Here is a 16,299-nt window from a genome sequence, read left to right as displayed (position 1 = left end):
CCTTTTACAACGAAGAGAAAGGAGTATTATAATTAATAAAGGGATATACACTGATAAATCAATACAATATGTACTGCTACGTACAATGTAAATCGTGAATCATAATTGGATATTTCAACACGTTAATGATCTGAAACACACTTATCGTCGTGTTGTGTAAAATGGGTTAACTAATGGGGATAATGACGTCAATATCATTAAATGGCTATCGCAAATACCGTATCTACATCAGATAGAGAATCTTCGGGATTACTTGCAACAGAGAATAAAAGTAATTGGAAACTTGAAAATATTACTGTACCCGACTAAAAGAAGCTTATTTTTCCTCATTGAAATTTGCGAAATTCTCTCCCAAAAATATTGCATAATTATTGTTATCTGGCATCTTTAAATTATATCGTCGTTTATTTACTTCACAGTTTTCTTAATATTTCAGAGATGTTTAAATATTCTTGTCGTTCATATATGTTGTTATTATTTAAAAATATGTATTACATATATTAATCAAAATAACGTTACCTTTCAACTCGACACATAACTGAAGATTATTATTCAAATGTCTGCGTTTATTAAATTTGAATTAAACAATGCAGGCAAACACATTTCAGTAAATCATCGTAATAATTAACGATTTCATCGATATTCTCAAACTTAAACATTTTTATGTTCTAATAACACTACACAATTATTACAACAAAAGAGAAAAAATGGAATATATCATAAATAAATAATCCACTCATTAGCATCTCTCCATAAATCAAACAATTAAACATCACCGTCGACAAAAGTTCGTTGTTCCAGCGAAATCGAAAAGAAACGAGGAAGAAATCGTCACGAGACTCGACCACGTGAAACGCTGAGATTTACGGATAAAAGAATATTGAATGGCCAATCGTCGGTTTTATTCATACACGAAACACAAATTCCGAATATTATCTCTCCGATAGGTCTTGCCAGTTATCCGCTGGCGCCTAAATGCGCGAAGAAAAAAATCAAGAGGAGGGTCAGTTGTGCAATCAGCGCCAAGTGATACAAAGCTGTCGCGATTGTTTGCTGAAATGATTTAGGAAGCTACCGCGCGTATTACTCGGGAGAAGAAACTAACGCGAGATAATGTATCAAGAATTGACGTGAAGGAAACGATAAGGTGTACATGGAACGAAACGAAATCACGAGCGTCCAGTAAACGCAAATAACGTGAGAGCGGTTAATACGATTGATATTTAATATCTATCAAAGTTGGAGCAACAGATCTTTTCCTCGGATTCTCTGCATATCAATTATAGTATTGAAGTGAAATAATTTACTTTTCAAATCATTTCGGATATTTAACACTTACAAGACACCGATAGCTGAGGAATAAGGAAACTGGAATCCGCCATTTTGTCGGGCGCAGTGGTTCTAGTGTTAAACCGTGCATTTTCATCATATTTGTGAAACGCAGGGCGTTAGTTTTAGGAAGGTGACACGATTTATTTCTTGAAGTTTATTTGCATTTTACGAAGACGATTTCTTGGGTTTAATGAAATAAAAAATGAAGATCGCTAGTGAAAGAAACGTGAATATCTTAACAGCGACTGGAAACGAGTTTCCTCGTTTTAGGTGATGTGTATAAGTTTCTTGTAAAAAATTGCTGTAAAAAATGGTCAACGATTTTACACATTGATAATCTTGTTGCATTACGTGTATTAGATTGTTTCGAAATATATCACTCTATACAAGATGATTAACAAACGAAATTAATGTCCACATCTGAAATGGGTAAAAACAAAATTCATCGCGCGAGACTTTGTCGAATCTCTAAATTCATTTCCAGCGCAAGTGGTTAATTGTCTCCACAATGTAGATCGGTGTCCCGTGAAATGTCATTGTAAGTTCATCGTTGACCGATTAGCGCATCGATTCGTGTATGCAGATGCACTCGCGGATCTCGGGATGGAGTATAATATCGTGTAGCGTGAAACTAGCTTCGGCAGACTTTCACCGCGCCGAGTTTGAGAATTGATCGGGCACGTTCATTGCGACTCGCGAACTCTCGTGCGTACGTTCACCACGCGCGTTTCCTCTTCTCCAGGTACCTATGTACGTGTCGCGTGTACAAACTTGATCGCAAAATATTTTTACGCAATCGCCTCTTGTAAAACGTCGACGACCACCGAAACCGCATGAACGACTCGCAATCCCGCCGAACGTTCGATAGGCTTGTATTCGAAATTTCGAAATTTCGATCGAGTCCGTGCGTTACAGCGAAGCAAATGTTTGCGTACAAGAAACAGAGCTTCTTATGAAACTGCTGTACACCGATTTCACAAAATCCACTTCGGAGTTTGCAGAATTGTTCTGGATTAAGTACTCTGTCGAGAGATTAACTCTTTGTCAATGTTTCCTAGCATTATTCGACTTGGTGAAACCGGGGAAACGGTTGCAATTGAATTACAAGTTAATTAATGTATGTATTGACATAGTTCATGGATCTTTAGATGAGTGTTCAGCACTTAAAAGGTTGATTAACTTAAGTGTTTAGTGGTGATTTCGAATAGAATTGAACAAATATTAGTATTGTGCACTTTGTTTGAATGCAAATTATGTATCATTCCTCTGTTATCAATGATTATACCTCAATTCACATGTTGACGTAGAGAGTGAAATTTTAATCGGATTTCCTTAATGAATCGATCATTAAACTCGCGCGTGTTTGCAGTCGAGCATTGAAAGACACGGCAGGAAAGAAATTATACAGGTTGTTACAGTTCAAGACCTTCGATTCTGCTATCAGCTTTTCCCTACCAACGAAACGGGATCTTTAGCAATACTATGCTAATTCGTTTCATAAACTAGGAAGTGCATCGGTGTTAGCGGCGGTTCGATTTATCGTTGCTTTAGCTCTGTTACGGACTAGAAAAAAATAGAAATTCTAATGACCGAGAGAAAAACGACAAGTTTACAATGGACAAAGCTTGAAATTAAATCGTTCGCCTTTATTTATAGAACTGAACTTCCGTTTAAATGATTTTTTCATAAATTACATCATGAAAACGTTGATTCGCATAAATATCCGCAGTTCATTAATAATTCAATGATTTCGTGTACACGCTTTATCCATTCAGTTCCCTTTGTATTGAAAAATTACACTTTAGCGGATAAGATTGATTATTGCAAGTGGAATTGATACACAAAACTGCAACAGGAAAATATTTCAGTTAATACATTAAGGATGAATCATGAGATGGGAATCTTGCACAGAGTGTTAATAAGTAAAAATTGATAATTTATGTGTATTTGGAAATATGGAATTTTTGAATATTTTTAACGGTTATAGGTAATTAACAATTTAATTGACAAAAGTTATAGGTAATGTAATAGTATTATTGATGGAATATTTTATTAAGATAACATTATTAACAACTATTATTAAATATTTTTATGCTTTTGTTGTTGTACGTTTGAACCGAAAAAGATAACACGAAAATATCGCGATTTTCAGGTATAGCCATTCTTGTTATTCAATTTACAAATCGATTTCGATCATTTTACAGAATTTGGGATTAGAACAATGGATACCGCGTAACATCAATGCCTGGTCGGCGTGCTTATCGCTCTCAAAGTCGGCCTGCATTGAAGTCACAGAATTGCTCTACGAAACGTTGAATAATTTTTCTACATCTACTAAAAAATGTACAAATACATTAAGAACCGAGTGGAAGGGAAATGATATTATTATATAAAGACACGTTGTATATATTCGACACAACGTGACCATGAAATCATTGCTATATTTTAGAGCTATACCAACTCAAACGAACCTTCTTCCAAACTACTCTTTCGTTATACAAATAATAAAAGAGTCCAAGATTGTTCGAACAGTAACAAATATCTTAAAAACCCATTTTTCCTAATTACTCGTGATCTCCATTAATACGCCTTTTTAATCGTAATTCAAAAAGGAATTCCTAAGAAAAGTAAAAAGGAAATTATCAATAAAAGCTCATCAATCAGAATGATATCAAAATAAATATCAACAAAACGAGAAGCAAATGTTTGCGACAAACCACCTCTATAACGCCTAACACATACTTTTCCCATATATTCCAACCGAACCAAAGTAATCACACTTTTGCCAGGAATATATTACTTTCGGCGATGACGGAATGTTTCTTACTACTTGGAACTTGAAACTAGTGAAAAAAGTAACGCATTTGCTATAAGCGGTCATCCACGCCGCTGGCGAAATATAAATTAATCTTCCTAACTGCAGATAAATGATTCGTCAGTAATTTCAGCGACTGAACATCGGAATCTAATTAAAATCTAGAATGCGTAATGAAATTTTAAAAGCTAAAGTGATCCGTTATTATCGAACATCGCGGCGAGTTACTCGAATAATCGAAGATAATTATGTACAACCGAATAGAAAAAGTAATTAAATAAATATTGAAGGTAACCACTGTTCACGTACCTGCCCCTATCAGCGACAGACTGTTCGACGGGAGGGAGGAAGTTTAAGGGGTCATTCTCCATGATAATGGACGACGGAAATCAAGAGTGCAAACACTGCGGTGTTGTTCTCGAGTTATTGTCGATTTAAAAACTCTCTTAACTATGATAATCCGTCGGTGGTGGCGGGCGTGAGACGAGCGATACGAGCACGCACATGGACGTGCTGCGTGAGAGTCGAAGGCGGAAACTCGACTCACGCGTCTTTATTAGCAGATTATAATTATTGGTAATTTGATAAGGTAACTAACGCGATCAAACTTCTGCTTTTGATTTTTACCTTGTATCACAATAGGTGATCACCGTTTCAATTTGTTCCCACCTGTTGCCGTGCATCCCTTACGCAAATATGTTCCATGGAGTCCAAGAAACTCGAAAGTTTGTACTGCTAATCAAACTAATTGTTTTGTTCCATTGCTTCGTATTACTGCTAATATTTTTTGCTATTGATAGTGGTCAAACTGACTGTTTTGAATGATTTTTTGTCTTGTATTATTATTATTATTATTATTATTATTATTATTATTATTATTATTATTATTATTATTACTACTACTATTAATATTGTTATTACTATTATTATTACTACTACTATTATTATTATTACTACTACTATTACTACTATTACTACTGTTATTATTACTATTACTATTATTACTACTACTATTACTATTACTACTATTACTACTACTATTACTACTACTATTACTACTACTATTATTATTACTATTATTATTATTACTACCACTATTACTACCACTATTATTATTATTATTATTATTATTACTAATACTAGTATTCAAACTGATAGTCTTGAATAATTTTTTGTTTGGTATTATTACTACTTTTGATTGATCGATCAACTATTAATTCCGACCGACATTTCATTTCCGTACTGCTGTATAGTCCGAATCATTCAATAATTAATCAAACGCACGTTTGCTAAATTATACTGATGATTTTAGCTTATCTGGTGGTCCTATCGTTAAATATCATCAGAAATTTGTAATATACATTCGATGATGTTCAACATTTTCCCTGGAAAAGAAAGTACACCGTGATTTCACGTGCAAACGAAATTCATAATTAATTGTACCAGTTTCGTTAGGCTACAATGCAAGGTTGTGACGTGAATGCAGAATCATCGTATGCAACGGGTGCGGGGCTGGCACGATTGATCGAGGGGCAAGTGCAATACGATCGCGGCGATATTAACGGCAAAGTCGTGGAAATCGAAAGGGAGCATCGTATGGACGTCTCTTATTGTCGTTGTTATTGTTCTTGGGAACAGGCTACAGTATCGATCGTTATCTGCATTCATTCCAGCCGCTTATTAACGCTTGTCGCGCGGAACAGGCAAACAAGATAAAGAGAAGTGTCCTTTCCACAAAGAAGGCAACGCGACCGCAGACATTATCCGAAATAAATAAACATCACCCGATGTATCCGCGATAAACGACAATGAAAGATTTTCGGTAATCAATGGAAGTCTATTTATAAGTCGATGTGCTTTCGGTATCGTGGCTCGACGATGCGATAGGCTCTTTGAAAATTGGTGCCATAGCGAAAGGCGTTGATGACTTCAGAACTGGGAAATACGGATGAATAATGGAAAATTAATATTCCGTTTCTCTATCTAACGGTCGGTTGGATTTATTATGTTTTTAATTTAGCTTGTCAGTTGATGTACTCTATTGAAGAAGTAATTGAGATAAAGAGATAACGAGGCAAGTGTTTAATTATTTTAACGAGTAATATCTGCAACGCGAGGTTGTGATTAATAGTTGATTTAATCAGAGAAATAATGGATTAATTGTAAGTATTTGAATGATTTCTCGATTTTAGGAATTTAAAGACAACCGTTCGTGTTGGTATCCTCGTTATTGCGGATACACCTTGAGCACTTGATAACGAAACTATCAACAATGTAGCAACTTTATCCGATAACAGCAGCAGATTACATTTTTCGTTTTTAAGTTGAATTTTCAAGGTTTCGCCGGCGACTAGTGCTCGCTGCGGTTATATAAAGTTGTCATTATGTAAAATCATCGAGCTGGAAGCAAACGAAGTAAAACGTGAAAGGGAAATACTTTCATCGAACGGGCACAACGTTGATCCAGTAAATGAAATTACGTAACCACGTGATATTTTCACTGTAAACGGTGTTTACATCTTCGTGGAGTCTTGGTTTTACGAATGACTTTTTTACGAATTACTCGAACAATTGCCACCTGCTTCCTACGATATTTGTCTCGCGAATAAAATGGAAAACATAAACCGAGATACAAACGCGTTATCGTTTACCGGAGTCCGTGCATTTGTGAAATACACTTGCGTAAAACACGGTGAATCATAAAATAAAACAAAGTTCAAGGAACTTAGGATCTTCGAAATCTTTCCGAAATTTTTCACTTAGAACGTTTAGGTTTAAACGAACTTCTATAAAATGGCATTTCCACAGTGAATCTAACCTTTTGCACTCTATAGCCTCTACTATGATACCATACATAGTATTATGTAAATATATTAATGAATAAATTAAAAAAATATTACCCCAAAATTACTGAATTTTCTACACATCCAAATTTTATATTAAAAAGGAAAAATTTTTAAATCTAGGAAATATTATAATACATTTTTCATTTTTCCTAGGGGTATCATAAAAACTACCCCAAGATTATTGAATTTTCTACACATCCAAATTTTACATTAAAAGGGAAAAATAAAAGAATCTAGGAAATATTATAATACATTTTCCATTTTCGCTAGGGGTACCATAAAAATGGCACCAAGTTGTTCATAGATCACAAAATCATCTACAGTGCCATACATCATGATAACAATAACTAAATTAATCATAATAATCATAATAACTCAATTGCTACGGAATCCTAACAAAAATACAACAATTCCGTCTAAATATACATTATACAATAATCCAAATCATCATCGACCATCACCGATATCCGTATCATTCAATCAATCGAATTCCAACGAGTTTCCCCATTCATCTAATCATCGCGTGCACAAATGGAAAGCAAATCCTAACTAAAATACAACAATTCCATCTAAATATACATTATACAACAATCCAAATCATCATCGACCATCACCGATACCCGTATCATTCAATCAATCGAATTCCAACGAGTTTCCCCATTCATCTAATCATCGCGTGCACAAATGGAAAGCAAATCCTAACCAAAATGCAACAATGCAAATCGTCATCGACCATCACCGATACCCGTATCAATCAACCAATAAAATCCCAACGAGTTTCCCCATTCATCTAATTATCACATGCACAAATGGAAACTCACTTAATAACCGTTTGCTTCATGCTGTTTGTCATTCTGTATCTTCCCTGGAGCCTCTCCTATTTCCCGTCACTTCTTCTCGATTTCCGTTCCGTCAAACTTTTCACTGACACATTACCACATTCACTGTTCTGTAATCAGTTGCAAAACAGTTGTCCGCCACTTTCAGTTTCTCTGTCGAGCCCCAGCACGGTTCCCGCGTTCCCCGAAAAAGCTTCTCTCGTTTCGTACCGAAATCTTTGATCTTCTTCCCGCCTCTCGGAATCGATATTTTCATAAGACGCTCCCGATCGAGAGTCGGTTTCGAGAACGGGCAGGACGAGTTTCCCTCGTTTCGCCGGAGCCCGGATGTGAATCGGTTTCGACTGTTTGCACCGGAGTCCGGATGTGAATCGGTTTCGACTGTTTGCGCCGTAGTCCGGATGTGAATCGGTTTGGACTGTTTGCGCCGGACTGAAGGAGCACGCGCGTTTCTCCTCGTATTTAAACACCCTCTCCCTACCTCTTTCGCCCTCTCTTTCTCGTTTCCATTCCGTCGCTTCGCGTTTCGATTATCTTCTCTTCCTTTTCCCGTGTACGCGTGCAGACGTCCCGCCTGATTTGCCGAAAATCGGCGATTCCACATCAGCGGTAAGTAACACCCTTCACGTTAGAACTGAGGAGGAGTGCACTCGATTCACGCGGGCTTTTTTTACGCGAGTCTCCTCTCTGCGTGCGGATTATTAGGCAGGTTAGGTTCTTCGCTCGAAATTTCAACGTGGAGAATATTTTTTGTAGAATAATTTTATTGTGTTTTATTATATTTGAAATATGAATACCCGGAGAAAGTTTGTGCAGGTTCTTGAGTCGAAATTTAACACTAGAACTACCGAACAGTTGATTTTTAAATATTTTTGTATAGGAACTGTAGAAGTCCGTTGATTAAGATGTCCATTGAGTCATATTTTAATCTGTATATTAATGAATCTATTTTAATCATTCCTCGAAGGAGCATTTATATGCTTTCAATAATTAAAGAAATGAGGAATAGGTAATTTTGACCCATCTGGTAGTTCTAGAATTAAACGTAGAGAATATTTGTTGTAAACAAATTTTATTATATTTAGAATATAACCATTAAAGTTTGTGCGGGTTTTCGAATCAAAATTTCAACGTAGAGAATATTTTTTAGAATAATTTTATTATATTTGATATCTACGGTATAAATGTAAGTCGTAAGTAATAATTTTATTTATTAATGAAATACCGATTGAAATCAGACCTCGACTCATTCCTAACCTAATCAAAATGTAAATACAGAATGCTCTCGAGGAATAATTATATTTTATTCGACGCCAACGGCATAAAGGTAAGTCGTTAATAACAATTCCATTTATTAATGAAATACCGATTGAAATTGCGCCTGGTTACATCGCCAACGAGAAAACCGTACGAACTGTTTCCGTTACCCAGTAGAACACCATTTACGCGGTTTTTCATGCATCTGAATTTACTGACACCTCGTTTTAAAATGGCATTATTATTATTTCTTTTGTTTGATTACGTGAAATGAATATGTGCTTCAGAAACTTATACCACTTTTTCTTTTTAATATTTCCTTTCTTTCTTGTACTGACGGGCTCTTTATACGCGATTTTCATTCGCGTAAAACGAATCCACGTATAACGGATTTTCGCGTAAATTGAGGGTCAGGTGTATCTCTATCTACAGATACGAGGGGATTAACCGACTCGGTGTACCTACACTACTCCAGCAGTTTCTCAATTCTTATTGCTGAATTTTTTGCCGGCTTATCGGGACAGTTTCGTAAAAAAGCTTTTATCATATCTGCGGATAGATGGCAAAACGTCACGCGTGCCGCTTTCCTTTATTGCACGCTGCAGTGATTTTGAACCGGGTTTTAACGGAGTGTCGTTGCTTTTAAAAATGCCACTGTTTAATGGTAATTTTTAAATAAAATTTTTAGGTAAAGTATGAATATTAGTTTCTTCCGTTTATTCGAATGATTTATTTGACATTGAGGTCTGGCTAGAATGATTTAAATCTCAGTAATCTCTGTTTTAACAAATTATATAAAATTTCGATATTTGTAACGACGATATTCAACGTTAAAATAGAATTCCCTTTGAATCTATGAGAAACGAGATAATACTCGTGTTAATTAAGTTCGACTTGGATTTTCTCGTCGCGAGACATCGAATCAGTACTTCGTTGAAAATGGAACATCATGATTTTCACCGAAAACAGTGGATAACAGTTTTTACCATTTATTCTTAGATGACATAAGTTTAACAGTTTTCTTTTGTATTCGGCAGTTTTGTTGCCATCATTTTGCACGGGTTACATAAAAGTGAAATACAGAACCGAGAGTGTAAACAAGTAAAATACAAAGAAGAAGCGAATGACAAAACAACGTCGAATGAAAGAGAAAGTAGAATGCATCACAACGAGAAAGGCGAAGCACTGTGACTTTAATCTTTATTTCAACTTCAGCCATCTCGTACAATACAGGGGACTCAATTATCTTTGAGAAATTCAATTATTTTAAATTGCAAAATAACATGAAGCTGCGAAGGAAAATAAAATACAGCTTCTTAGCTTCGTTTCAAAATAAGGAACAACATATAAACAGAATTTTAAAAATAAGCAATAATATACTTGCATCGTTCGATTTTTATCACTAAATACTAATAATAATTACCATAGATTATATTGATTTACGAAAACGAGGATTAACGCACGAAAATATACAGAATGGAAAAAATGTAATATTATCATTTAATCGAATTGCATTACTATTCCATGTTCGTCTAGCTGAATGTCATATTAAGTAGCATTATTTATAATATAGAAATGTTTTCATATAACCATCGTTTAATTGAGTGAACTACAGTAACTCGAATTGCGTGGAGGTCACCGGTGACCCCGCGGCATTCAACGTGTTAACGAATTTATTTTCTTAAGTAATTTTACTCGACGAAGAAAGTACCATCGGCATGAGACATTATTACAGCGGTTGCCAGGGTTCTTCTAATAATATTACAGTTACACCGTAACTGTACAAAACTGTCCGTTGCACGCGTGTAATGAGCATTATTATAAAAATCAGCCGTTCCTTATTTATCTCATAATACACGAAATAAGCAAGCGGTTAGAACGGTCGGCGAGTTTACGAACTCTCTACCTTCGGTTTCTTTATTTGAAGTCTCCGCGAAGCATAGATACCGTGTGCGTCAGTGATTTCCGAAGCATCGAACAAATTGGTTTCTTCCTCTCCGCGGTCGACGCCGAGATTGCTATGCATTGCGGAAGCATTTATTTTGTTCCGATGAACACCGATGCGTAATGCTCGCATGGCTGCACGCTAAAGCTTGGAAAACAATGCTAAACTCACATTGAGTGGGATCGCCTCGGCGTAATGATTCGATCAGGATTTTCATATCGTTAGGACTGATATACTCCTCCGAAATTAGCATCCCGTCTTAGAATTTTAGAATTGCAATGGGCGCACCGTGTACGTCGGCGTGATGTAACTTGTGGTATATAGAATATTTCTGACAGTGTCATCGGTGAATATTATTAATAATTTCCTTGCACAGCACGTTGATAATACTGAATACGTCTCGTTAAAACTGATAATGGCTGAAGCGAATATTATTCAGTTAAAAGATCGCCACGGGGCAAGAAATTAAATAAAATTGAACACCACGTAACGAGAAATCTCGATTTTACATAAAGACACTCAGCGACTCGCTAATTATCACAGCATTGAAAAAATATAAAATTTAATTCGGATTATCTATTTAAAATATATCACATAACAATATGATATCCGAGTTTTTCTATGTATAGTAATGTAAGTTGACAGTGAAAATTGCCATCCGCACAATTCAGTTTTCCGAAAATTAGCCAATGTGTTAGAAACAAAATCGAATAGAAAAAAATAAGTAACGCTATATAGCTCGCCGAGTACGTAACACTGCGGTATTTACAAGTAAATTGTTGCTCTCGTAGAATCTGAGTTTCCATGGAAATTCGCAGAGTGCTAATGCAGCTTGTAGTTGCGCGCGGCGCGTTGATAACACCATATATGTCTCGCTACGGTAAAACCATGCCGTTATCACTTTCTCGGATCTCGAATCTGGCCGGATATAGAATTATTTTCGACCGCAAACGAATTCCTCGGAATCACGCTTATTTTTAAGAAAGCACGGATGTTAAATGCTGTTTCATTGAATCATCACGTCCTTAATTAACCGTTATTACAACGTTAGAAAGAGAAACAATCAAGATGACTGCATCCGAGGTTTTAGCGGTCGGTTCGGTGGGAGGGAAAACGTTCTTGGACAAACGAATAAAAGTTACACTTTGGCAGCGTGTATTTACTGGATCTCCCGCGGAGAGATTCATTTGTTAATGTCTACTGTCTAGATATACGGCGAGCCTGATGCGTAAGTTTGGCCGAGTTTCCGAAAGTTATAGAAACCGTCGCTAGATCTTCTAACTCCGTGCTTCAAAACTATCGTGTACGCGAACTTTAAAACCACTGTCCCAGAAACAACTTCGGAACTTCCAGTAGGGCTTCAACCTACATAGGGTGGCCGGAGAGTCCCGGATCGATTCGTTATAGGCATCAATCTGTATTTTAACCGGCGACCGTTCGATTCGAAAGATTAATTGGCAACTTCGTCTGGATTTTTCATTGGGACAAGTGAATTAATCGGCGACTTCGTTCTTGTTTAATTCTGCGGTCGATCCGCTGTGTATCGGTTCGATGAAACTTCACTCTGAATAACAGTTGTTAGTTGCATATGGATTAATGTCGAAATTATTCATTGTTTTTATATGAGTTTATATGTTATGGAGGAATTTTAAATCGAGTGATGATCTATTAACATGTTGTGCCATTTTGTTCGTGATTGTGCTCGTTGATGTTATCGTTAAGAATTTGGGACAATTGAATTACGAAGGAACAAATCGAATGTTTAAGTTTGAATAATTAATTTATATTAAGTGTCGAAAGAAATTGTTCGAAATGTGCGTTTCTACAGAATTTTATGAGAATTGGTAACTTCAGCCGTTAGCTATGGTGTTACCCAGTTATTTATGTATTAAATGCAGCAAATAATTTTACCAACAATGAAAAGAAATGGAATGAGAAAGTTATTCGAGTAGGTGTATGCAATACTAACGTTATAATAGAAATTCACGTTTATGCGTGAAACAGACTAAAAGGGTAACACATTAACTGGAGAAAGTATTCAATCATTCCCACATGTCGAAGAAAGTTCTTATTCGCTCTTGCTATTACTTTTTCTTGTATTTGGGAAAGGGGTTCAAAACTTTATTACATTACTCATAGAGATTCTCGTACTTTGTACGTTTAAATAAAAGTTAATATTAATATAAATCCTACGGTTATTGATTACACGTTACACATTAATTATTAAATACACGTATGATTTCAATTAGTCACATTTAAGTTATTTACGCACATTTTTTAATGTTTACTACCTCGATTCATTGGACAGACTATACTGCGAACATAAATATTTTAATTTATTTTAAATTAATATATTTAAAAAATATATTAATTTTTATCTGTTAGAATTATTCTTTTCCATTCGTCATTGACAAATACGTGCAAAATCATCCATAAATTATACCATACCCGCTGGTTTTGTGAAACGAGCCAATATTTAATCGATAGTATGTAATCTTCGCAAGCTTTTTTATTATACTAGAAAATTTATACTTGGGTACATGTTATTTACATAATTATTCTCCCCATATATGTAGATGACTTATTAAAACCATTAGCATCGTCTCTTTCTCGATTGAAATACTGCCTACAAATAAAAATGACAAAATTGCAGGAAAACTGCTTCCTCTTAGATTTCGATGATTTTTTGATATGTTGTAAAAATGAACATTTCGAGTTACTTTCTCCTAGATACATAATTAGCGGTCTCGCGTAGTTTCCGAGGTATTCGCGAGAAACTGGAACGTGCATTGATACTCGCTGCCTTACTTATGATCTACTTAAAAGTGTGGGCAGATCTGCACTCGCATCTCGGAAAAACTGATCCCACTAATACCGGTCTCAACTATCTGAATGATACTCATTCCTGCACATTACAAAAAACTGATTTTAAGTGGATCACCTTATATATACCGAGGCCGCCCTTGACTGTTAGCGGCCAGGATCAGTAAGCGAATTGATTTTCCACAGTTCGCGTTGACGAAAACTGAACAATAACGTGATCACCTGACCTCTGAGCCATTTTCTATTGCGGGCGTTAAAAAATTATTTGTCGAATAAAGAAACTTTCGCGTTACATTGCACTGCATCAGAAACGTCATTCTCGTTGTCACTTAATTGGACAACTACACATTCTTCCTTTCTGAGAAGTTCCGAGTATTCAATAACACTGCCGCTAGGTACTGTCATTATGGTATTACTTTCAAGTTTCATTGGACTAATAGAATGACTTAGATATTCGCTACTTTGTTTCTTAGTCATACGAACACTTCTCCATTCCCATGTACACTTCGAACATTTCAATCGTAATCGTTTTTCGAGAAACAAAATTCTAACGGAATATTCCAATACAATTCAGTATTGTTACCTCCATTCGATATTTCAACACGTTTTGAAATAAATGTAATAATTCCAGCTATTAAAGCTCGTTTCCAAGAAAAACAGTATTTTCGTGTTATATCATAATTGTTGAAAATCACGGTTCTAACGCGACATTCTAATACAATTCGACATTTTATCTCCATTCGACATTAAAACGCGTTTCCAAAGAAACACATTAAATCCAGCTATTTAAACTTGTTCCTAAGGAAAACAGTGTTTTCGTGTTATATCACTGATGCAACATGCGAACACTATGTATATCACTCCGGCGGACATTTATTGTTTCGCTTTCCTTTGTGTCGCGCGTAAGAAAATAATTTCACTGTTATTTCATAAAGTTTATTGCGCGCACGAACGTTTCAGGGTTAATGTATTCGTTTTCGCAACGGTGAATGACATTCCTCTTCCTCTTATCGATCCGCACGATCGGTGGCGCGATTTGGAACGGTGTGCGTTAGCATTGCAACAATCCTCGGTTCGGCAGAATCGCGAACGGCCAAATTGGGACCACATATTGTCAGGTAAGTTCAGCCCGGCGATTATCATACTACACGGTCATGCAAGTCAAATCGACTCTAAGCAGTCCTAACTTCTTTTTCTTCGTACCAGTCGATCTCCCGTCGAGGAAAAATGTAATCGTTTCTCGGAACCGCCGGTTCATAATATGTCTGTTATTAATACAACTCATCCTGACGAACCTGGCCTTACCGTACAGAGGCATCTTATTTTTGCGTATTCATCGAACGCATTATCGCTCGTTTACTCGTCGTCCCTGCTGCTTTCTTCTCGCAACACGAGCAACATTTTCGCTAACGATGCCGCGTACACGGTGAATTTCGGAACGACCGGCAGAAAGTGAAGCAAATCGGTAGAAAGTCATTTCTCGAGGTATTAACATGTTTCGAACCAGTAACGCAGTGCTACGTCATTTTCAATTTTTCGCTGAATACCAGAAAGGCAGCACTGTGTTATTTTTAGCCTTCTTTTTAGAAGAATGTCACTTTATCCTACGTCATTTCGAAATCTACAGTTAAGCGTTGACGGTAGTATTCAGTTGTAAATGTACATCATTTTTAACCTTTTTGGGGAGAATGCTGGTAACTTAGGTCTACGTCAGTTTTGTTTAGAAGGACGTTGGTGACGTAGTTCTACGTCATTTTTAACCATGTTTAGAATGCCGGTCATTTAATTCTACGTCGTTTCCAAATGTAGTTCAGCATTGACAGCAGTATTCAGCTATAAATTTTCGGAAGTCATATGAAGTCACGAATGTATTAGCAAATAATATTTAAGTATTTAATATTTTAAGTAATAATATTGAAAACTGAATAAATATAATATATAATATATATATATATATATATTTATTATATTATATATATTATATTTATGATATATATATATCATTAAATATTGTTTCACATTTTTACATTTTTTCTAAACGCAGCAAAATTGTTGGAAGCGTGGACTTACAAAAATGTTGGATTCTTTTCTCCATACTTCAGTTTGTCGTAGATGGTGTAATAAGAATCACTCGGTGCATTAACTTCTTCGTTCAAATACATTTTAACAAACATTAACGACTATGGAAACAAAGTTATTCGAAACGAATGATCTCGAAGTAGTCAGTAATTTAAACAGAACTTTTAACAACAGTTACACGAATAAAGGAATATTCCCACGAGCTTATGAACAAACTTATATTACACTCTTCACTCTCATTTATTACTTCGGCTTATGAGCATTCGTGAAAGATTATATAAACGTGGTAGTCGCCGTTCCTCGTTGGCTCGACGAAGTCGCCCTTGAGAATTTCCTATCGTTCAAACTTTTTACTATGCAAAA

The 16,299-nt window shown here is 35.8% G+C and overlaps 1 protein-coding gene across 3 annotated transcripts in view; it reads right to left on the bottom strand.

Annotated features, from left to right (window-relative positions):
• Nep2 (M13 family metallopeptidase neprilysin 2) overlaps positions 1 to 16,209 on the bottom strand; it is a 39,786-nt gene extending 23,577 nt beyond the window's left edge. Inside the window, exon 1 of one of the 3 annotated variants that reach the window (XM_031971202.2) lies at positions 15,928 to 16,209. In XM_031971202.2, coding sequence (XP_031827062.2) covers positions 15,928 to 16,031 — 104 coding nt within the window. In that variant the 5' untranslated portion in view covers positions 16,032 to 16,209. Of the gene's footprint in view, positions 1 to 7,814; positions 8,289 to 15,927 lie in introns of those variants that run through there. The other 2 variants (XM_031971209.2, XM_031971218.2) reach the window with 2 other exon arrangements.
• Between the last annotated feature and the right edge of the window lie 90 nt (positions 16,210 to 16,299).

The sequence above is a fragment of the Nomia melanderi genome, chromosome 5 (genome assembly GCF_051020985.1).
Source record: "Nomia melanderi isolate GNS246 chromosome 5, iyNomMela1, whole genome shotgun sequence".
In the NCBI taxonomy this organism is placed as follows: Eukaryota; Metazoa; Arthropoda; class Insecta; order Hymenoptera; family Halictidae; genus Nomia; species Nomia melanderi.
This window is presented reverse-complemented; position numbering and strand designations above follow the sequence as displayed.